General features: G+C 40.3%; 1 protein-coding gene across 1 annotated transcript in view; it reads left to right on the plus strand.

The window, feature by feature from the left end:
* The first annotated feature begins 3,094 nt into the window (after positions 1–3,094).
* The window catches only part of LOC129771913 (cubilin homolog), a 48,465-nt gene continuing 25,993 nt past the window's right edge, over positions 3,095–25,566 (plus strand). Inside the window, exons 1-6 of the mRNA XM_055776049.1 lie at positions 3,095–3,269; positions 18,102–18,359; positions 18,414–19,101; positions 19,158–19,388; positions 19,445–19,840; positions 19,896–21,486. Of these exons, the coding sequence (XP_055632024.1) occupies positions 3,190–3,269; positions 18,102–18,359; positions 18,414–19,101; positions 19,158–19,388; positions 19,445–19,840; positions 19,896–21,486 (3,244 nt within the window). The 5' untranslated portion in view covers positions 3,095–3,189. The remainder of the gene's footprint in view (positions 3,270–18,101; positions 18,360–18,413; positions 19,102–19,157; positions 19,389–19,444; positions 19,841–19,895; positions 21,487–25,566) is intronic.

The following is a 25,566-nucleotide window of genomic DNA, read 5'->3' on the forward strand; positions in this document are numbered from 1 at the left end:
TTACCGTTTGTATTGACGACAATGTTTCTATTGAATATGTCAGTGTTTTGAATTAAGTGTGTAGAAAATGTGCCTTAAAATACGTACACAATAGTCAGGGATAGGTTAAGTCAACAGTACACTCACAGATCAAAGACGGAAAAAAGGGAATGAATGTTGCGCGGAAACAGAGATGGGGTTAGCGATGAACAATGATATTCATCATTATATAGTGGAACAGAGAGAGAGAAAGGAACAGAAAAGAAGATCAAGAGAGTGAAGATATGAGAAGGTAGATGGAATGATCGTAAGTAAATTGTTCATTTCCTGCCCAGAGCAAGTAGTGAGAAGAACTCAAATATACACCGAGAAAAATGTACAAGTTCTACGAAAATAAATTATCGTTGTTAATTTCACCATCGGATAAGCCGTAGGATCTGATCGGTCAGGTATTTAATACAGATTTAGACGATTGTAAAGGGCTCTGTTGTGAGAATTGTCTTCCTCTCTTTCTCTGTGTCCGACCAGGACCCGTTAATTTAGGGTTTAAAGCGCATTGTAACCATCGTATCGTAAATTTAGGGTTAATTAATAACCCCGGAAACTCGACGAGCAGCGTTCTGAGGACTTCTTCAGCCGGCGACTAGGAGTCCAGCGGAAAACCACACCGACACACCCATACAGAATTATAAAGGCTAGGTAATGAAACAAAAAAAAATATATTCACACGTTTTTACATATTCCACATCCGAGCCTTGATAAGCGTTTTCCCGAAGAGCCGACCCTGAGAGCGATTGGCCTCGAGCTCGAGCTTGCCAGCATTAAAAGAGACCTTGAGAGCCCAACCTCAAAGGTTCCCGAGACTCAGACCAAAAACCGAGGTGTTACGCGAGGTCCGTCTGACCCCGGAAGTAATAACTAATCTTTTCGTTAAATTTCATAATTCATCCCTGTTCCTCTACTTTAATGAAATTTCGAAGATATACATACGTAAATATTCTAAACCTATCTATATTTTTTCTATATTTTTTTTACTATATTTTGATTCAAAATTCGATATGCGTAAATATGGACACCTTTTTCTGGCAAATTTCATTGCGCTAAAGGATTTTCTTCTTAATTCATTTAGTGATTTGAATTGGAATCTGTAAAATATTTTTTTTTTAAATGAATTGTATTTTGAGTATTTCACACCATGAGTGGAAATTGGCCTAAGATCGACGCTGTCCACACAATACGGCTAAACAAAGTAACTCTAATAATTAAAGTAATTGAAGATAATTCACCGAAATTTCTTACTCGAACTAATCGCATATTACTTTTTTTAAGAAGGAATGATGATGAAAATAGTACTCGTTTTGAACTCAACCGCATTTTGCTTTTGATTACCATGACTGTTTTAATGCATAGTATGAATGTCATGTTCTTTAAACTAAGGTTTCAATAAAACTCATTCCGATCGCATGTCTTGTTCACGATACATGTCCTGAAGTGTACGTTCAGTACTTCGATGATATCGATATAAAAAATATGTTCCCTAGTCATGAAACACAACTCAAGATATTTTTTCAAGCAGCTCAAATTGTCGTACTGAACATCACGTTCTTTCGTGTGGATTGACGTGAAATCCATCGATGCTGGAAAAAATGGCGTTAGAAGCATAACACACGCCTTAAAATCCGGCTACAATTATCAGCCACCATAATATATAGGTTATTCACCAGAACACACAACCAACCCCCAGGGTGGAACGGGATATGGAATTCCCCCATTTTAGCATAGGTATGGGAAACCATCACTTTCTCTACGGTTCCGCAAATTCCCATAAGCGTTAAGCGTGACCACGCAAAGCTGCCACCAACTGGTACTGAGCAAATTCTCCTCCCTGCATGTCAGGGAAAAAAGGAGCTCCTTTTGTTGGTATACGGTATACGGTATTACCCGCGCCACAAACTCCTGGGATCTTACAATTACACCGAGATGGAGAGAGGAAGTGCATCAGAGAGAGAGAGGGAGCTTAAAGCTCCTTAATTGAGGTTCGGCTTCTTATTACATCGCTCTATTTTGGGTTAACTTGTTCCGTTCTCCTCACTCTCTTCCGCATTTAGTTTTGAAATCACACGTTGGAACAATGGCTTCTCTACCTTACATTTCCCTCGTAGTCAAACGACATGTCTAGATGAAACCACGCGTCCACAGAGGAACTTGCCTCCATAGAGCATAGCTCTATTGGGGAGGGTTTCGTAAACTAATGTCGGTGAATATTATATGGTCGGTGTTAAGTCAGAGGGGACCAAGTCGCAAAAATAAAAATTTCAACTTATTGATTGCATTTGGTTAAGCATTACGTAAGCTACATAGCACACTTATCAGATTTGGAAAATCACGCGTACAGCACGAATAACGTATTGAAATTGTTTTGAATGCTCAATGAAAACCCCTTATAGCGCCAAACTTCAATCACGTTTTTCTCGAAATCAGAAAAATGTCACATGGTCCGGTCTGACTTAACACCGACCATATATGACATGAACGAGCATTACACTTCTGTTTCTATTATAGAGCGACTCTCATCCACAACTATCGAATGTGTTAATACTTTTTTCTGGAATCCTTCACATATTCCCCTTCATTCTGCACTGCCAGTGGTGACTTTGGATAACAAAGTCCCTCGATTCATTCTGGAGGTCGCCTTACTTTTTAGTTTTTATTATACCGATTGAAACAAAAGTTAACAATTTATGGGTTGATCTTTATTTTGAGATTCCTTCGCAGTATTTAAACTGTAATGAACCGATTATCATAGCTTCCCAACTCGTTATACAGTTCATAATTTTCATCATCAAATCACAAAAAGAAATTATCTCTCAGCAATGAATTTTTTGCTTTTTGCCAACGTGAAGCAAGTTCGAATGAAATAGAGTTTTCCGTGTTAATTTTGAATGTTTCATTCGGTATCATTATCAGTTGTAACCAAATACTATCACAGAGGGAGTATAGTCTGGGCCCCTAGAATTTCCACAGAATGTTCAGTTCAGCTGGTTAGAATACGCCCACCAAACTTAGATAAATAGTCGGAAAACACATCGACGAAGCTTCAGTTAGTGTCAGACGTCCGACATCGCGGCACTGATCGGGAGTTCCAATTGAATAAAAAATAAAAGTGGGAAATTATTTAGTGAGTTTAATGTGTGCCGAAGGAATGTCGATATGATTACTATGAAGAGTCGAGTGAAATTGTTACTATTGCTGACATCAATCATACATGTACAATGTTACTTCGAAAATCAGTGAGTATTCCGTAACCGCACTGCGTTGAGTGTTGTGTTGAACGTTGGTTCAGTAGTAGATTTGGTAGATTTAAATTGCATGGTGAAAATGTGAAAATGTGACAAACTAGAAACAAGTGCGAACAGTGGTAAAATGACACAATATTTGAGACAACGTACCTTTGAAAGTGATTAACATGAGTTCTTGATAAAAGTTTCAACGAAATACTACGAATAATGATTTCAATCGCATATCAGAGATTACGAGTGTATGTGTTGCCTCGATAACTAAAATGAACATGGGGAGCAGTCAAACTTATGGATATCAAAAATGCAGTCAAATTTGTGTGGATTCGTCGAAGTTCGCCCATCTCCATTGAAATGAAATGAATGAGTATTATAAAAGACATAAATGTATTGTATTTTTACAAGTCTAGTCCAGAGTCCTACAAAAAATCCATTAGCACTTTATTATTGAAAAATTTAACTGATGTCTAAATACACACAAAACTCAACACAAGTGAACACTCGATGGACATCAAGGGAATGTTGAAGAACTCTGTATAATGTTATAGAAATAGAAATTTTACTCACAAATCAATTCAAAATTCGTTATTCGTACTAGCGGGACACTACTTTGAGTATCTTCAATTTTTTTTGAATTTCCAGAAAGAAATGAATTATTTTGGAAAACCGCTCCCCTGACGTTCGAACTTAAATCACTGGGCTAGCAACTTTTCTGTCATAGCCGTTAAGATGTCATATACAAGGTTCAAAGGTAAATCTTCTTCTTGAATGGCGTTAACATTCTCTGTCGAACTTTTGCCATCTCAACGTATGCATTAACTAGCGTCATTGATTAATACTTAGTTGATTTTTCTTAAGCCAAATAACACGCCTTGGATATATTCTGAGGGGCAAGCTCTAGAATACGCGTGACCACAGTGCAAGTCGAAGGAAATTTCTTTGACGAAAAATCCCCCGGCCGGAACGGGAATCGAACCCGAACACCCGGCATGATAATGTGAGACGCTAACCACTCGACCACGGGTGCACAACAAAGGTCAATATAAACTTTAAATTGAAATAAACACACATTCGTAAAAAAAATTTTGGGTGATTTTTTTAAATGCTGTTGAAAAATCAACGTACATCTTTTTTAAGCTTCCTTATACCCACACATGTATTTAAGCCTTTTCCATTTTTAGGTGATCCAAAAATTTTTTTTTTCCAAAAACCACCTTTTTTCAAAAATTCATAACTTTTGAGCTACTGTATAGTTTACATGCTTTCAGGATCAAGGATGCTATATTTGATTTATTTTTTTCTTGAAAGCTGAGAATTTTTACATAATACATCCAAAAATCAGAGAGGTGTTTTGTTTCGTTTTTGAGTTATGATTTTTCAAAGTTAACTTGTTTTCAGTCTACGTTCAATATTCCTATGTGACTAGACCAGATCTATGAAATTAGAATCCAGTTTTTTCGCGGGTGTAAAAATGATGTTTGGAAAAAATGAGGAAAAAATTATTTTTCGGACCACCCTAAAATAGAAATGGCCACCCTAATGAAAAAAAAAATACAGGTCAACTATTGTGCGATAAAAAACAAAATTACCGCTTTTCACGAAAATCTGAGAACCACTATCGCAACCACAAAAAATGTGTCCACAAAATCTTTGAGAAAAAAGAAAGAAATCGTTTTTTTATTTCTTCCCGATATTTTTGTCCAGTACTTCTACAAACACCAATAGAAAAATATGTTCGTAAATTATATCAAAACTTGAAAGTATCCAATTTATTATTATTTCGATTTGAATTATTCCTGGCACTTGCTAGTTCAGCTAACTCGGAGGAAGCCCAATCTGGAGGTTCAATTTTCGTCTGCAACAATGGAAGTCTATATTAGTCATAACACTGCGAATGTTGTCTTCCAAAAGGTTCAACCATCTGCGATTTGTTGACCTAGACCATAGACTTCACATAGCCCCACAGAAATAATCCAACCACAGTTACTCCACATTGAGGGAACTCAATAGTGAATTGTGAAAAGTCGGTATTAATTATTACGTTCTGACCGGCATCATTTTTGAAAGAAAAAATCGAGGGATTGTATTCGAGACACGACCGCTTAGGACGTAGGACTACGCAACATTTTTTTTTTAACTTGTTGGTTTATCATTTCGGATATTATTTGCGAATGCGTCGAAATTTCATAAATAACCCTTTGGTAAAAAGTTCCGGGAAAAGGATTAATGGCTTGCGTGGTTTTGTAGAATCATTTCAAGAAGCAACGATTCTTTCTTGCCTTTGCGAGAACAATACACTAATTGGTCATATGTCGCAATTTGTTTCTTTATATCAATGCACGCATTGCCATTCAACAAGCATCAAACACGCCTCTAATAGATGCACACAGTTGCAGCGATAAAAATGAAACATCGCGAGAATGACCGTTTATGATAAATCGTTTCTCGACTCCCGGTCAAAACCATCAACAAAGCTAGGAGCTAGTTGCATCAGAACAGAGCCGATGCGCACGAGAGTAAATACGAATGGCAACTAAAAGTATTGAAGGTGTGCTACCAATATGTACAGGAAATGAACAAGTTCTAAGTTTAGCGCAACGAAAACAAGCAACACACACAAAGCTAAACACTGATGGCTAGAAGCGACCTATAATCATTTGCACTCTTCTCTTTTTTCACCTGCTTTGCCATGGCTCAGATGGTTGTGTTAATTGCAATGCCAGATGCACTTCAAGTGAAATATTCCCGGGCATCTTGGTTTGATATCTCTGTTAGGGAATACATTTCGGTAGGAACAAAAGTTCCCCCTACTTTCATGTATTTGCAATTAGAGACGTCGGTTAATCGTTCGATTAATTCAAATGATCGAATATCTGAAATTATAATCGTGTAATTTTGTATCGAATAATTTAAAATCAAAACATGAATACATCGAATAATTGTCACTGTAATCGCGATTAATGAAAGAAGGCATTTTTCTCAAGGTTGATGCATTTTTAGGTTAAGAATTAGACCATATCATTTTTTTATTCAACTTTTTTTTTTGTCCAAAAATGGAACATCGACAACCTGATAGACCACGCGACCCGAATGACAACATGATACGTGATTATTACATGCAAAAAAATATTCGCTCGGTTAATCGAATATTGAAAGACAATTATTCGAATGAATCGAATATTGAAAAATGCCCTAACGATTAATCGATAATCGAATAAATGAAAAATTTAGACATCACTATTTGCAATGCCGATTTCCCCCAGGCAGCTTGATTATGATGTCTCTGTTAGGGACCCGCCGCATGTGTCATCAATTTCGACCAATCAGAAGTGGGTATTTCCGTGAGGATAGGGGTTGAGATTTTTCAATTGTTCGATAGTTAGTTTCATGACATATATTATTTTATTCAATATAAAAAATTGTTATGGAGTACCGAAATCAATTGACGCAAAAATTTCATCAATCCATCATGAAATGACTGAGCAACAATCGTTTGAAATTGAACAATTTTCACGATGTGCTCAAAAATGTTCATAAGTATCAGAACTACTGTTTGCATAAATGTCTCATGTCATTTGAATAACCGCATAAGTGTCTCAAGCAACAAAATCTTTGTTCATCTAAAGTGAAAAGTTCTGATAATATCGAATACGCAGCAATCTTTACTCGAATAACTACTGGTTCAAATTATGTTGATTAGTTGTTTTTAAAAAGCACAATAATTGTTTGCATAAATGTCTTATATCATCTGAATAAACTCATGTAAAAAAATCTTTTTTTTTCCAAAAGTGAGAAGTGCTGATCTTTTTAGATACATTACACGTTTGTCATTAATTACACGTTTATTGCATCATTGGCTAAAGTGTCTCATATGCAACGGATTATAAAAATAAAAATATGTATTGATTATACTTCATATGATTTACTCGGGTTTTTTTTAAAAACAATCTCATGTAAATGATGGCATTTTTATCATTTTCAATTCATAAACAACACTGCAGCTTGTTCCAAATACATTTTAGAAGCTCTTTTTTTGCATTCTACATCTATTGTTCCTTCGCATTTTCAATGTCATCGTCAGAAATACTGTGATAATTCTTCGTCATCCTTCTGATGTCTTAAAAGCTAACGATTTTCGCTTAAGGGATATTCATGGGTCGAAGTTTGAGAGCAATGATCTCAGCAGATCTTCGTTTGAGTTGACTCGGGATGATTTCTTCGTGTGATTAAAACGGGGTTTCCTGATGATTTTATGGGTAACTTCCAATGCGTCTTCAGAAAGGTCCTCAATGGGTAGATCGAACATTGAAATAATGTTGCCACTGTGGATCAAAAGCTTGTGTACGATCAAAGACATGTAGTTCCAGCTATAAAGAGCTTATTAGAGTTGCCTTGTTTCCATCAACATTGCTTGATATTTTGTAATATCAATTTGCTTACCACTGGATATAACTCTCATAATGGTAGAAAATTTTATGATGAGATCCACATCTATTCCAGTGATTGCAACACTTGTCAGATGATTGGAAAAAAAATCTTCGCGCGTTGTTTCCGTCGTTGGCCGTATCCAGGTTTCGACTTGTCAACTATCATAAGTTTCTTGCGTTTCTCATAGCTTTTATTGTTAGCTTCTCCTGGAACTTGTCACGTTTTGAATGGTAGCCGAAAAATAAAATATCAGATAAACCTCATCTCAATCTTTGAAATGTATAAGACAAACCTGTGAGATACATGCAACAGACATTCAAAAAAAAATTTCCAGCCATGCAGAATCGACAGACCGAACCTGAAGTTCCCGGAATTCTCGAACTTCTCGTGGACGTTAGAGCTGTTCATCTTCTTAGGAGTGGCCCCACAGATATAGCACTAAGCCGCTGCTAAGCGTGTCACAGCGTGTCGCAGGCTTTCCCATCGAGCATGATGAACAGAAACTCGAAAGTTAAAAAAAAGATGTGTCGTATGGCAGCAATTCTCTGATGAATGACTCTACTTCAGATTGTTCATTCAAAACAAAGTTCGGTTTTTTTTTCGAACATGAAATTGATAGGTCTGCAGAAATGTGTAGATCCTGGACGGGGATGTTGCCACAAGGTTTCTCCTGTTTGAACATTAATTAGTTTGATGGGCCCCATTACAATCAAGAACAAGAGTTCATCTGATGCATTTTCATTTGAAAACTTTTGATTGTAAGTACTGTATCCAGAACTGCCATTCATTCCACATTTTCAGATCAATTTCGCTTTTGAAGGATTAGTTAGGTGCAAGGTTTCAACAATACCGTTAACAGTTGAGTTAACCAGTTCCTGAATGTCCACCATTGTTGATGCCTCCGAAACCGAAATGTTTTTCGGGATGATTTTATTTTTTGCTTTTTTCAGAACATACAGACTTGGAAAGCAATCTTTATGTAAATGGTTCACCACCTCTCGAAGCGCAATATTCTTCCGATCCGTCAGATCCAAGTCTACAAAAAGAGCCAGTGCTTGAGCAGGCGTTAAGCGCTTGTTGCCAGCTTCATTAAGTAGAGTTGGATCCCCAGAAATGTTCGTAGCAAAAGCTAGGTCTTCTAGGGCGATATTAGACACCAGTTCTGCTACTCGCCGTCTTTTTGTTTTATTTGCGCAACCCTATAAACCCTCCTCTGGACGTCCGCGGATTGAGCTTCGAACAGTACCTGTGACAAAAATTGTAATTTTTTTTGTAAACATGCTCCGGACTATCTTCTGGCAGATAAGTGATCACCTAGGACATATATGCCCTCAAAGAAGACATATTTTGCAAAAAAAATATTTTGGAAGTTTGAGAGTGGAAGTCTGGAAGGTGGAAGTTTTTTTAATATGATATCTTAAGTTTGAATTTCAATGTCATTATTTTTTATTTCTTTGCAAATTCAAATTCCCTGTTTCTCAAGAGTATTATTAGAACTAAGCCAATTTTCCATTGAAAATATTCTCCACTTACCTTGATAATTACATTCCATTTCAGTTGAACTGATGGCACACAAGATTTTATTTTCAAAAACGAGTTGAAATCCGATCGAAATATCACAAAAATTTTCGCAAGCAACAATCTTGCCAGAAGTTGACAATTCAGCTGCTTTTATTAGTAGTTGTGATGCTTTATCTAGCTTACCAATACTCGTTTACATAGTTTCAGGCATACATAAACAAGTATGAGTGCATTAGACACCCGAAACAAAAAACTTTAAAATTAATTTTCATCTTCGGTTCAACGCACCGTGCAGCGTACTAAACAGTGACTTTTTCATGATGCAACGGTTTCATGACAATGGCACGAGAATTCTCACTCGATTCCTCGTATCCACTTAGCCATAAATGAGCTTCATTACTAACCAGAATTTTCTTCTGGAGCGCCCGGTAGTCGTGCGACTTTAATTCTTGTACGAATTGAATTTTGTAAACCCAAATCTTTCATAAAGATTATGGATATTTTTTTTCAATTTTGCTTTTTTTTAATACATACATTTATTGAATCTTCCTGATGTGGAAATAACAATATTTGGTTATGCATTTAGTTCTAACATAATAAAGTATTACGTTTGTTATCAATTCTTACAGTTAAAATTTCACATGTGTCCTGGAGCACAACACTAACGTTTGCCCACGTTCAAATAATTAAGGTTTTTTTCTTCAGACGTGTTACCATAAGTTGACCGAGTCGCCTTGCTAGTGGATTTGGATGATTCTTAAATCCTTTTCCGCATATTTCCTTCTCGTTTTATGAAGTTCTTCTTTAACCGTAACACTATTGCGGATGTACCAAGGGGCGTCAGTAATTTGTCTTAGCAGTTTATTTTGTACTCTCTCGATGATTTCGATATTACTTGCTGAAGCTGTTTGCCAAAGTTGACAGCCATAATGCCAAATAGGCTTCAGCATGGATTTGTATAGAAGGAGTTTGAACTCTAGTTTTTCGTCTAGTATTTCGAATTCTTCCCGATTAGCCAATGTATTTGGTTTGGTCGCAATTTCAATTGCGTTTTCTTTGCTTCTATGTGTTTCTTCCAGGTTAGACGGCGGTCTAGGTGTACACCGAGATATTTAATTTCATTCGATTGAGGCACTGTAGATCCATTGAACTTGATTTGTGGACATGTGTTCTGATTAAGCGTGAACGTAACGTGGACACATTTTGTTTCATTTACTTTAATTCTCCATTTTTGAAGCCACTTTTCCACGACCGTTATGTGTTCCTGGAGATCCCGTGAAGCAATTGTTCTGTTTTTGTGACTGCTGAGAATAACTGTGTCATCTGCAAATGTTGTAGTAATTAAGTTCCGCGCGGTCGGGAGATCAGCTGTGTAGATGAGATAGAGAACTGGTCCAAGAACACTGCTCTGAGGAACGCCAGCATAAATTTCTCGATCTTTCGATAGTGTTTGGTTATACCGAACATGAAACATTCTTCCCAGTAGATAAGAACGCATAATTTCATATACTTGTGGTAGCATATTTTTAATTTTATATAGCAGTCCTTCGTGCCAGACTTTATCGAATGCTTGAGCTACATCAAGAAAAAGCGCTGAGCAATATCCGCGGCCTTCATATACTTTACGAATTTCTTCTATCAATCGGTGCACTTGTTCAATAGTTCCATGTTTTGTTCGGAATCCGAATTGATGATTCGGGAATCATCTATCAATCTCGGGCGCAGATTTTATTAGGATATTTTTTTCGAACACTTTGGAGAAGATTGGAAGGATGCTGATAGGTCTATAAGATTCCACTTTCTGTGCGTCTTTCCCTGGCTTTCATAATAATGGTCGAAATTTTTCATGCTTGTGGGAAATATCCTATATGAGTCATTGCGTTGAAAATTCTCGTGAGATGTTCAATTGCTAGGTCAGGTAGTTCCTTGATGATTTTTGATAACATGTCTCACCAGCCGATGTTTGATTTCCATTTTGTTTTGGTTTGTAGCACCAGAAAGTTCGAGCGTTTCTTGATTAGGTCCCGATTGATTCGGAGTGAAAACTTTTTGAAGATGGTTTGCAAAAGTTACTGCTTTTTCATCGTCACTTCTGGCCCAATTACCAGAGGGCATTCTAAACGGCGGGATCTGTAACTGAGGTCGTTTTAGATTCTTAGTTGCCTTCCATAGTGAGTAATTAGTATCTCGATTTGGCGAAAATTCAGTTAAGTAATTATGGAATTTGTCATCTTCTTCGTCTTGTAATAGCTTTTTTAATTTATCTGGCGATCGTTTGTTTTGCCAGACACGTCTTAGTCGTCGCTTTTCTGCAACTGCTGCTTTTATGTGGGAGGCAGTAATAATTTTTTTGTGTTTCTGGGTCTTCATAGGTGGGGTAGCTATCTTCGCAGCATTCTTCATGAATACACTGAGCTGGTTTACTACGTCCTCGATATGATGTTCGTTATCCAGAGGTAGATCGAGAATGTTAGAGGAGATATATGCCTTATATTTTGTCCAGTTCGTTGAAAAGTTAGTGAGATTAGATGACGTCTGCTTCACTTTCTTTTCTATGAAGTATTCCAGGAGTATTGGTGAGTGATCAGATGATAAGTTCAGAAGAAGCTTCGATCTAATTCGTTTACTATTAATTTTTTTTGTGACAGCGAAATCTAGCAGGTCCGGAAGTCGTGCGAGATCCTCTGGCCAGTGTGTCGGTTCGCCGCATGATGCAATGTCATAGCCAGAGTCAGTGATGACGTTGTATAATACGCGACCACGAGTGGTAATCAGCCTTGATCCCCAAAAGGTGTGTTTTGCGTTGAAGTCACCAGCGACGATAAATCGGTGCCCTTGAAGTGAGAAGAAGTCTTCAATTCCTCCCCCGAAGGGTGGTGGTTCGATGAAGAGTAGAGTGCTGTTAGTACTAATTTCTCTGATTTACTCTCGATGCACACAGCCGCTGCTTGGATATTTAGGGTACTGTGACGGTGCCATAAATAGTGTGGAATATCCCGTTTGATGAGGACCGCAGCTCCTCCTCTTGCTGACCCGTGCGGGTGATTTGTACCATAGAAATCATATCCCGTGACTCTGATGTTGTAGTGATCCGTCAGATGAGTTTCATTGATGAGAAAAACGCAAATATCGTGTTGGTTCAAGAATAGTTTAATTTCATTCAAATGGCTATGTATCCCGTATGCATTCCAATAGCAGATTTTCAAAAAAATTATTTTGAACATTGCAATTTTTGGATGAGAAGTTGCTGGCTGTGCAACATTTCTTGCATCATTGTTTGCATTGATGTCATGAGTTGCATAATTGAACCCATAAATACTTGTAATTGGTCCGCGGGAGGAATTATTGGTGTTGGAGGTTGGGAGAGTAGAGTATCCCTATACGATGTTCTTGATGTAGGCGTGAAACCAGGAGGTTGAGGTTTCGGGTGTGTGGCTGAATTTACCGTTGATTGCAGGGTTGGCTGATAGTTTGAAGGCGTGCTAGTTGCAGCTTTTAGTCATGATTCTTGCGGTTTTTTCTTTAATGTTGTGTATATAGGGCACCCCCTGTAGTGCAGTGTGGTTTCCACCGCAGTTGCTGCATTTTTTTGCTTCTGTTGCTGTTCTTGAGACTGGGCATTTTTAACGTAGGACTACGTCTTTCATTTCTATACTGGGGTGTAAGTTCAAACTTTCGAAAACGAAAGCGTTACGCCGGAGAACGAGATTTTGAGCGTTAATAACTCCTAAACAGCTGAACGAAATTGTATGATAAACCCTTCATTCGAAAGATAAAATGTCTACGCGTTATATGCTTGTTGCTTTTTGATCCAAAAATTTTTTTCAATAGACCTAAAATTGCTTTCAAAACAGGCTATTGAAATCATACCAATCGGTTGTTACCGTTTAGGAATATAATAGTTTTAAGAACATAAATAAAATAGTTTATATAAATAAATAAATATATGTAGGTTGAAATAAGAATGTAGAACATTAGAATTACTCTAGGACATAAGTTAGCTATAATCACACGCACACACATATACACACCAAATACACAAACCTGGAGTCGAGCGATATACCATAAAACCACAATAGCTGAAATTCACATGTATAAGTTTCGAGAAGAGACATACGACATAAAAACTTGGGGAAAAGGAAAGCACTACTGGGTCTATAATAAAAGCTCTTTATCCAAGGCACAATGGTCATAGAAAAGTGTCCATACTTTAATAATTCAAATTAAATTGAAAGCACTTGGAAACTGCAGTTCAGACAGAGCGGATCGAAAAATTAGGTAAAGAGCATTTGATAAGAGAAGAATTAGACCCAGTGGTAAATAGTGTTTTCCTATCCCAAACAGGACCCAATAATATCGGCACCAATTCAAATCGATTGGCAACAATTGGTGTCATCGCTAAGTCAGCGGTCAACGAGAGACTTGGAGTTGAGTCGCCAACTCGTTGGAAACTCTACGCGCGACACAGCTCTGGTACCCAGCTTGCGACGACGGTCGCCAACAACGTCACAAGTGTCCTTCGCTCGACTCTTGCCGGCCGGCCTCCACACACTTCACACTTCACACTTCACACGAACACTGTAAGTTAATAAAAATTGGAAAAAAAAGGAAAATCTAGTGTGTATTCAATTGCCAACTGATCCCTTGATTTGTGCACGGATGTGAAATAAGCCGATCTTGAGCCTCCGCGTTTCAAGCTCGAGCTAGCCATCGAAAAGAGGTCTTGAGAGCCCACCCTCAAAGGTCCCCGCGGCTTAGACCAGGGATCGAGGGCATTTGGGATTAGCCCTTCTGTCTAATCTATTGAGAGAGAGGTAACACGGTATATAAGCGAGTGCCGCTCGGAAATCCACTCAGTTATAATTGCGCAACGATTGAGATACGATCGCTGGAATGGATGGATGTTTCTCTAACACAGACTTCAAAACCATGGAGCCAGGGGAAATCGGCATTACAAAATAGATGTAAGCAGTGGATACTTTTGTACTCGCTTGCGTATCTGGAAATTGGAATGTTTCCCTAACACAGACTTCGAAACCATGGAGCCTGGGGGAAATCAACATTTCAAAATAGGTTCAAGCTGCGGGTACTTTTGTACTCGCTTGCGTTTCTGGAAATCGGAATGTTTCCCTAACACAGACTTCAAAACCATGGAGCCAGGGGAAGTTGGCATAGCAAATTAGATGCAAGCAGCGGGTACTTTTGTACTCGTTTGCGTTTCGGCAAATTGGAATGTTTCCCTTACACAGACTTCAAAATCATGAAGGGTACTGCGGGTACTTTTGTACTCGCATGCGTTTCTGCAAATCGGAATGTTTCCCTAACACAGATTTCAAAACCATGGAGCCAGGGGAAATTGGCATAGAAAATTAGATGCAAGCAGCGAGTACTATTGTACTCGGATTGACTATGGATTTGATATGGTATGATACGGTGTAGTGGATATGATCAAAGTGGTTTTATATTACATATCGAAAAAATCACATTTATAAAAGCAGCGTTATAAAATTATTTGTTTACGAATGCTGCAATCGATCGTCGTTATTGGGAAGTTGGAATTGTTGCGAAGGTGGACTTATTTTTGCTGTGTAATTCCGAGGAGGAATCCATTCCTTCTCAATCGTTAATAATCCTGCTTCGGACCAACGATGATTCCAATTGTCGGGGTTTGGGGAGTGGGTATTTTTTGCGCTGGGTATTTCCGAGGAGGAATCGATTCCCCCTTTGAATGTTAATAATTATTTTCCAGCTAAACGAAGTGGTATGATAATCACTTTATTCGAAAGATGAAACGTCTAAGATTTATATGCTTGTTACTTATTGATTGCTAAGTCAACATTAGTCCTACGTCCACCTTGCGGTTATATCAAAGATATAACCCACTTCTAGTTCATGAATACCACTGCAGACTACGCAGACTGCTGGAAGGTTGCAATACCCTTTGGTATGCCCGTATTCTTGGCAGTTGTGACACTGCACAGGGCCAGTCCGTTTGTGCGGCTCTTCAAACATCACTACATGATTCGATGGTCGGGTGACTTTATAAATTGGATGCACTTCACCCGGTTTCAATTTCTTTGTTGATGACGCAGGTAAATCGGTGCGGGCTTCGGTTGGACAGTTTCTTGCTGTGCACTTTCGTCGTTCACTGGAGCAAGGGCATCAAACCTATTACTCAGAGGGATAACTGTGTTGGCTGTAATGTTTGTTTTTTTTTGGCTGTGTTGCCATTGTTCGCACTATTGAGGCTCATTTTTCTTTTAAAATAGCGATCTAGCCCTGTTTGCACTTTTTTATTGTCTATTGGTTTCTTCACGTTTAAAATGAAATTACTATTTTCCGGCGTTTTGTTCAAAGCGGGCTCACTTTCAGCGCGGGTTAACGAGTTCTCTGCCGCATCACTTTTTTTCGTCGGCGTTCTAGAAAGGCCAGATTTTACAAACGGATTGACTTGTTCTCCGTTCATTTCACTACGAGAATACTTCTTCCTTCTCACTCTCTACTAACATTCTTGAAAGAGCGCCAGAAGCGAGCGCAAAATAGAGTGCGAACGCGTACACTATCGCAACGAACGAAATTGCCACGGGCTTGAGGGTTGAAAGAAAAGACTGGACTGCTCAGCTCAATAGCCAAGCAGCGAATATTTTGCTATAACATTACTTTTGCATTTTGTGTAATTTATACATGAAAACGCAAAAAAGTGTTTGTAGTGAGTCAAAATATCGTCGCGTCACGCTGGAATGAATCGTATAATTTTTCTTGAAACAGTTGGTACTCCCCCATTCATTCGTGGACCGATCTTGACCAAATATTATGGATTGTTGACATTGTTTGCTCAGAAAAACCTAAGTACAAAAAATTTTGAACTTAGTTCATCTGATAAACTAAAAAAAAAGCTCTATTTTTGTAATGTGACAACGCACCAAAATGCCTCTTTTTCAAATGCTTGTTTCTCATAAATTACAAAATGAATCCTAGGTCTACCCACGGCTATTCAAACAAGTATTTAATTATCCATTCAATGGTATACAAACATTGAAGTTTGGACAAGCAAGTGCAGAGATATCTCAAGAAGCATAAATATACTGAAAACCTAAAATATTTTAAATATAATTATGTAGTTATTTAAGCTCCTCTCTCTCAAAGGCTGGTGCATGAAAAACAAATTTGTTTCAAGGAATTCATGATATAACTAGTGCTTATTAGATAAAGTTTTCAATTTTCTCATAAAACTAGATTTATAATTTGGTTCTTCGGTGCATAACCCCATGGGATGGGTCGTTTTTCGTGCGCCGAAGAGTATTTAAAATGCACAAATAAAAGAACCTGTTTTTAAAAATGTTGATATTTTTGTATGTTTGGAGCAGACCTCCCATTCTCTCAGATTGAACGTCAGCTTGGAATTGCCCCAAAAAAAAGGTCCGAACGTTGCCAAGCAGGAAACGAACTAAAAGTAAAGAGGAAAGCATAAACAACGTGAACCTATATACTTTTCGCGACGGGGGCCGTGTGTGTGGCAAAGTATGCGATAAAATTTAATGCGTGCTTACTTGGAATGAGTCTCTTATTTCGCTCTCTCATATTGCTGTTATATTGCTATATATTATATATATATATATATTGTACACAAACTCACCTCTCACTTGAGTTAATGCTGTACAAGTATGGGAGGGCAGCACATTTTTTGTTATTTTTAAGCTCATTTAATGTTATAAATGAGGATGTCAAAAGATGTGCTAAAAATTAATTCTGGGTGTAGGTGCACACGTTGGAGATGTCTGAGAGAAACCTTTTGTAGTTGAGAACATAGTTAATTTCGTTTGTCGTAAGTTGCTCAGGTAGCCCATGCTGTGGATGTACTTACGGGGAAAACAGACACATCGGGCAGTCCTCGACAAAGTTCACGCCTCGTTGCCCATTGTCGTTTGTCTAGATGTGCAGAGTGTGCAGTTCGATTACAAGATTCACATATTTTTTTATAATGATACATCCCATGAAAGATTAGATCACAATGTTTCGCCAATACACCCGGTGGCTGCAGTTCTCCAATTTCTGGCGGCAACAAATTCTTCCTAAGTCTTGCTCGACCTGGTCCAATCACTTCGCTCGCTGGGCTCCTCTTATTCTTGTCCCCACCGGATTCGATGCGAACACTACCTTCGTATATACTGTACAAGTTTCGCTGGGCCTCCCTTGAAGAGCTCCGCTACAAGGCCATCCTCACCAGCTGCTTTGTGTTTCTTTCGTTGTTTAATGGCCTCCTCAACTTCACCCATCGTAGAAGGTGGTACATCGTCGTTGTTCACTGCACTGGTGTAGTCCTCTTCAACGCTCTTTTGGTCTCCTGTTTGCGCGCTGTTCAGAATTCTCCTTCATCGTCATCGGCGCTACCTGGATCGAGGCTGTGTACTTTGATGATGCAGATGTTGAAGAATGGACCACGGATCCTCAGTCTGCACATTCTTTCGCTGATTGGCAGCCGACCCCTTAACTTTAGCAAATGTCGATTGGGTTTGAATCTCGGACGGATTTTAGAATACAAAAGTAAATCTCGTTCGGATTGCAGAATGCAAAAGTTTATCTCGATCGGGTTATAGAATGCAACATCGTGCTAATCCCGATCGGGTTCCAGAATAGGGGCGATTTCTGGACCTCGTTGATTGCTTTCAAATGACGCAGTGCGAGTATTGTTGAAGAACGTGGATTAATTTCGACATTGCAGACGTAGTCCTACGTCAAAAAATAAAAATGTTTGGATGCTCGTGATGAGCATGACGAGATAATACAGATAATGGTTTGAACAAAACTAACAATTCTTTACAGTATGCATTAAATCACCTCTTTCCTTCCTAACAATAAACCAAATTTCACCCGCAGGCCCAAAATTTTGTCCAACGATGGTCATCTCATCATTGAATCGGCTGTGGACCGAAATATATCGTTTTTCCTGAGAGGAAACGGTTACCTGAACGTGGGGGACTTCAGCTTGGGTAAGATGATCCAGAGTCTTGCCAATGTGTCATCGTTGTCCCGTGATATCCCCATCGGTGAAGATAGCGCTCAGCTTCAGAATCTTATCGACGTCGTAAAGGGACCTTTTGGCTTGATAAAACGCGTTACCGCTCTGGAAAATGGGTAAATTGATCGGTTATACTTAACCACATAGGTTTCAGATTTCTTCGCTTGTAGAACAACTGAATCCAATGGAGGAAGAGATCGGGGTCGATTGAATAATATCAACCGACGTCTGGGTGCTCTGGAACGCAAGGTTAACAACATGATAACGAAATTGCGGGAGAATAACTGCAAAACAAGTCCCTGTCAGAACGGAGGTACGTGCATCAGTCTATATGATTCGTTTGTTTGCCAGTGTCCAAGGAATTGGGAGGGCCCAACATGCGCCAACGATGTGAATGAATGCTCGGAGTTCGTCGGCACTGATTTGGGATGCCAAAATGGTGCCACCTGTAAGAACACACCCGGGAGTTACAGTTGCATTTGTGCAAGTGGATGGCAGGGGATCCATTGCAATAGTCGAACCAAGGATTGTATGTCCTCCGGAAATGAGCTATGTGGGCATGGTACGTGTGTTCAGATAAGGGAAGACCCCGGCTTCAAATGCATATGTGAGCAAGGCTGGAAAACAAACGGCGTCACTCCGGCTTGTTCCGTGGACGTTGATGAATGTTCTGAGAGTAAGCCGCACTGCTCCAAGGATCCAGAAGTTAGTTGTATCAACCTGCCAGGCTCATTCGTTTGCGGAAGTTGTCCTCCTGGCTATTCAGGTAATGGATTCTACTGTGTGGATATTGACGAGTGCCAAACCAACAACGGTGGATGCAGCACGTCCCCATCCGTTTCGTGTATTAATTTGAGGGTATGTATGATTTCGGATATGAGACGAAACATCGACTGATATGTCTCTCCACATAGGGAACATATAAATGTGGGAGCTGCCCGCCTGGATATACGGGTGATGGTAAGACGTGTATTGTGAAAAGTAGCAGATGTTCGCCAGGACTGTGTCATCCAATGGCTCGATGTGTGGAGTATATTGTCGGTGTTGCGAACTGTGTTTGTTTACCAGGCTATCAGGGATCAGGTATTGGTCCAAATGGGTGTGTGAGAATGCCTACGAATCCATGTGCCTTCAATCCGTGCAAGGTAAGTGATTACTCCATCGAATATTGATACTTCGTTTCTAGAAACCTTTCTCTTAGAACGGAGGAACATGTACTCCAAATGGTAGCAACTATACCTGCAGCTGTCCACCGGGAACAGCCCAACCTAACTGTATTCGATTTGTTACACCCTGTGTGCCCAACCCATGTTTCAACGGCGGAACATGTGCCCCATTCATGGACCGATATTATTGTTCTTGCCCAGCGGGTTACACCGGGATTCGTTGTCAAGGTGCCTCTCGGTCATGCGGTGGTATACTCGATTCTTATTCTGGAATTCTACGGTACCCAGTTGATAATGGAACCTACAATCACAACTCGAGATGCGCATGGTTGCTCAAAACTAATCATACAAAGATTCTGAATGTTACATTCACGCAGTTCCACGTAGAAGATGCGATTTCTTCTGGAGAATGCAAGTTCGATTGGTTACAGGTACTTTGGACACTATCAATGAGTAAACACTATGACCATTACATTCCTCCGACAGATTCACGATGGAAAAACCTCAGCGGCACACAACATCGGCAGATTCTGTGGTAACCAACTCCCCAACGGGGGTAATTTATTGTCTACGCGCAATTTCCTATACCTCTGGTTCCGGTCTGACAACAGCACGGCTCACGATGGATTCGAGCTACACTGGGAAAGTATAGACCCTATCTGTGGGGGCGAAATAACGGTGAAAAGTCACGGAATTCTTGCTTCACCCGGGTCGCCAGGAAATTACCCACCTAATAGGGACTGCAAGTGGTATCTCACAGCACCGCCTGGAAAACGACTACAGTTCCACTTTTATACGATGATGTTGGAGTCACACAATTCTTGTGAGTTTGACTATGTTCAGATCAACGACGGATTGCGTGATGACGCGCCTATGTTGGTGAAGTATTGTAATACATCCCACCCGGAACCATTGGTAACACCTAGTAACGAAGCGACAATTTATTTCCATTCGGATGAAGATCGGAGTGATGCTGGCTTCCAAATCAGCTACGCACTAATCGAAGGAATTCCAGGTTGTGGCGGAACATTCACGAAGCCAGAAGGAGAGATAAACTCTCCGAGGGGCAACAACGATAATCTTTACCCGCATAATTTGAACTGCGAATATGTGATTCAGCTGCCGGTAGGCACCAGGATAGAGATTAATTTCAACCGATTCCACCTGGAAGCCAGCGACTCTTGTAAATTCGATTACTTGGAGTTGTTTGATGGACGAAGTCCTGAGGACCCTTCGCTTGGGAAGTACTGCGGAAATGAGCTACCGCCTGTGTTCACATCAAGCGCGAATAATATCCTTTTCAAATTTCGCACGGATTGGTCGACTTCGCATGGTGGCTTCTCGTTGAATTACAAGGTGCAATGTGGTGGCGTTTTCACTAACCCCGACGAAGAGATCACCAGTCCAGGATATCCAAAACCGTATACGGCCAATCAACAGTGTGACTACCTTATCCAAGCTCCCGTTGGAAAAGCGATTTTGTTGGACTTCTCTGATTTCGACATCGAAGGCAATTCATATCCGAGTTGCGACCTGGATTATGTACAAATTTTCGATGGATATGAACCCAAAAACAATAGTGTTATTGGTCGATACTGCAGCGCTAAACCACCGCCGAGAGCCGTGTCAACGCTGAACGTGATGCTCTTACGATTCGTATCTGACCTTTCTATCAGCGGAAGAGGTTTCAAAGCGAACTATTCCCTCATCGATGTCTCGTGTGGCGGTGTGATCACCTCTGAAGAAACAATGATACGATCCCCTTCGAGTTCAGACAGAGGAACATATCTTCACGATTTGGACTGCAAGTGGTTGATCGTGGCACCCAAAACGCATGCCATTCAACTGTCGTGGAACAGTTTCGAGCTGGAGAAGAGTACCACCTGCACATATGACTTCGTAGAGATCTACGATAATTCATCGCAAACTAACGGATTCGTGGGCAGATACTGTGGACTCAACAAACCACCGGCAATTACGAGTTCTGGTAATTTGCTGACAATTCGATTCAAAACGGACAGTTCGAATTCGAAGAGTGGATTCAGTTTGTCCTTTACATTCTTGGATGTAAGAAAATGTAAGTAAATGTGACTGTAACTAACTCGGAAATGCAAACTTTAACTAACTCGTCTATGGAATTAGCAGCACCCTTTCAGAGTTCATTGAAATATTTTAGGGTGCCTAATTTATTAGTTAGCATCTTTACATACTTGACTTTAAAATAATTTGTCTTATGTAAAGGGCGAAACTATACTCGTCACTTATATCGTAAACATTCCCAGAGACGAATTGTAGACCTTCACCTGACCCCCTAAGCAGATGAAGCACCAATAGCCAAGACGTTGGAGAATTGCAGAGCAAAGAGATAACATAAAACCTTTAAAAATTTACGCTGGACATAATACGTTTGTCCGGAAAGTAATAACCCTTATTCTTTGAGATGCGTTTAAACAATTCAATACGGGGATGAGACAAGTAGGGCATACCTTCAGCTATCCAGCGATAACTTTTTCAGATGCCTTTTTGGGTACCTTTAATTTTCGAACTCGTCGAAGTTACTATACAGAACTTTAGAGCAAAGATAAACGATAAAGTTTTGTGTAAAACCAAATAAAAGACCAAAGGATACATCAGACAGCCTTCAGGGATGCCGGCCTATCATATTCGAAAATAAAGAAGTGACACAGTGGAAGTTGTTCCGAGAAGGACGGGAGTCAACGACGAAACGTGTTCAGAATGTCCATCGACTACGGGGACAGACAACAATGTGTGCGATAAGTTCTCAACACAGACCGTCGACAGAGTGTTCGTGTGATTGCTGACCTTGTGAACTTACCAAAGACCGTTATGCGCGGAATTGTGTTGGAAAATTTAGCCTTACGCAAGATATGTACAAAACCTGTGCCCAGAGTTTTGACAGACTCTCAAAAACTCCATCGTGTGGATGTTTGTAATAAAAAGGAAACAGCGGAAGATCCAAGTGATTTTCTAACGCTTGTGATTGATGCCAGCCAAGTTTGAACGATCGATTGTGTTGTCTTCCAGGAGCGACCAAGGTTTTAAGCCATCAGAGCTGCCCAGTAGCCAATGGTTCGGAGTGAGCACGGGAGCTGCGCCATCTTCAACGCTGAGAATGCCTTCAATCTCAACCGACTCGTTACTTAGCACCTCATCACTTGGGCGGCTGAATAGCTACATATTCCACAAGGTCCGCCTTATGAACTGGACAAGTCGTTCCTAGCATCCTCCAATATAGGGAGCTGCCGGAGAATTGAAGTGCCAGGACTGTTCATCCAGCTTCAACTCTAGCTCAAAACCAATGAAGTTGATGCTCCTGTCGCTGTATAATACAGTCAGTGTACCTCATCGTGCAATGCAATTGCGCATTACGTATGAATTAGTGGTTGATAAGCTAAGTAGTCCTATATGGACTGCAGAAATAGTAAGACATGTTAAAAGTACGCTCCCACAGCTCAATTCGTCTCTGTAATATCCTCGCGTCTGCTTTGAATGGGTAGTAGCTAATCCTGCGAGATTGGTTACGTATTGGAATGAAGCGTTCTAGTCTTAGTGGCAGTGAACAACGATATCTTCTAGTCAAAGACCTCGTTGACTGCTTTGAATTATCTCTAACGTCATCACAGACCTGCTCAACATTTTCGGTAACATGTGGGCGGCATGACCGCGGCAAGTCCATGTTACTTCTATCCCCTTGGAACCTAGTTTATCACTCGCTGCATGTTTTCATGTTAACAACTGGCCCACAGTGATATCGAATAATGATTCTTATTTCATTTTAGTCATACTAGGCCGCAGATGTATGTTCGGCCGTTCGAAGCCTGCGCTTGCGGTTCGACAGTATCCTGCATGCGCAAGCGCTAAGGCTACTTCAGGTTCCGATAATGACCTTACCTTAGGGGCTCGATTATCGCCACCATTGAAAACGGTTTCAGTACAACCCGTGGTTCAGACAATAAGAGGATATGCCTCCATTGTGTCGTGCCAGGTGTACTTAGCGCTATCTGAGGAGTAGATTGTGCACCTGATTTGCCCTCAGTTTCTAATCAAACCCCGTGGTGCTGTAATTGAGATAACATGCTGCCACTGAGTGGTTTTACAGCGGACTTAAAGCTACCTGATGTGTTGGCAGAAGCTAAAAAGGCATCTGACTTACCCTCAATTTTTCGACTAGAACGATAACCGTTCTGTTTTCGTTGGCTTCTTCGGTTCTTCTATTTGTTTTTTGTACATTTTTTCTCATTTGCATCCCAAGAGTCGTTAGGGAAATAATGATCCACTGTGTCATTATTTTTTTAAATCCCCTTGGCTATTCAACTCTCGGCGCGGATTCGGAGCTTGGGGCAAAGTATTGACTCCAACGCTGCTCATTTTCGAGCTTTCGACCGGTAACAGAGTTTCTCATTGATTCTTTGTTTCCAATCATCAATTGAGGCCTTCTATAGGATGATGAAAGAATCTGATATGAGTTCGAAACAAAACACATATGCTCACAAGGAGCAACTGCGCTCATCATGCGCTATCGCTATCATACGCAAGTAACGGTGCCTCCCTTAGCTTCCACCACTCGGTGACCGCTTCGCATGCACCATTCAGTCCCGGTAGTCACAAACGGCGCACTCCGTTTGCCACATGAGTAGATCGCTTGCCAAATCATGTATTTATTGGCAAACTTGGAAAGTTTCTGCTTCCTTACTTCCTCCGGAACATCAAACGTGTGCTGGGCGGTGAATAACAGTAGCTCCGGAAGCTGCCGGAAGTACGCCTTGGCGTAAGTCTCATCTTCCATGATGAGACAATGCGACTTTGTCAGCATCTGGGTGTGCAGTTTCCGGATCCTTGACTTTCCCACCGTATTTGCCCTTCGCCACGATTTGGAGCCTTCTGCACTTTGTACGTATGCAGTCCCTCCCGGTCCTTGGCTCTCTGGCCTGGCCACATCCCTGACCGAAGCATTGCGATTCCGCTTGAACGCTCTCATGACACGCTTGTGATCTTTATCACAATGACCGCATTTCTCCTTCCGGTCGATACTCAGAGTTTCGTAGAAAATCACGAGACTCACCGTTGACTGCACGATTCCAAATTGTTTTTCGATGTTTCGAAGAGAGAATTGAGGATTTTGCAGGTGCTTGCACAAAATCAATTCGCGACGTTGCTTTTCGGGTATCGCATTTTTTTTAATTTTCGAAAAACTGACAGCGATGAAAATACAGTGTAAACAACACACTCCAAACTACTTTTACCTAAACAGAAAATTCAAGAGAAAATACCCAATGGACCTATTCGAGCGTGACGTGACAACGTTTTGACTCACTAAAAACAGTTTTTTTCTCGTTTTCATGTATAAATTACAGGATTCCCAAATAACGTTTGCATTATTGTAATTATATTAGGTTACTTGCAAAAATACGGCCAGAACACCGCGTCTTCGCCCTTATGATATTTCTTGATGAACGACACAACTTCCGGCAGGCACTTCGTACTATAAGTTTCCCCGTTCATGGCCAGTCCGGAGCTAAATAATAGCGGCTTTGACATCCCCTTCTCGCTGATTGTCAGTCACAGCAGCACCTTCTTGGGGAACTTGGTGTGTGAAATTAACATCACTTCGGAGCTCACTTCCTTCGTGGGGGAAGTGAAATACGAAGTGCCCTGCCAGTCGTTACCATCGACCTCCCGGCCAAACGCACGCGGCGATATAGCCACCTTTCCATCGATCTTCCTCTTCTGCATCCTTTGGAGCTTCTTGTCGCTCAGGGTCGACGGCCGTCCGGAACCGGGCTTTCTTTCGATGCTCTGATTGTTGTCCAATAGTGTCAAGATGTGCCGCACGTTTTCCATTTTCGACGCGACGGGGTACCGTTCTTTGAACGCACACACTTCTGAACGGAGTAGCTACGCTGTTTTCGCCATCACGGTAAGAGTTCAACTGATAGAGCTGTCAAACTTTTTCTACTGACTCATGGATAACTATGATTGATGCTGCATGGGTAGTTTCGTCAGTGCGTGTGAAGGTAAACCCATGAAAAATCGGCAATTTTCGACCATTTTTTGAATGCAAAAGTTAGTAAACGATGTCAAAGTAAAATTTAGAAAAAATCCTACAAATTTCCTTCAGTTGGAGAATATTTTACAG

This window comes from Toxorhynchites rutilus, chromosome 2 (assembly GCF_029784135.1).
Source record: "Toxorhynchites rutilus septentrionalis strain SRP chromosome 2, ASM2978413v1, whole genome shotgun sequence".
NCBI lineage: Eukaryota > Metazoa > Arthropoda > Insecta > Diptera > Culicidae > Toxorhynchites > Toxorhynchites rutilus.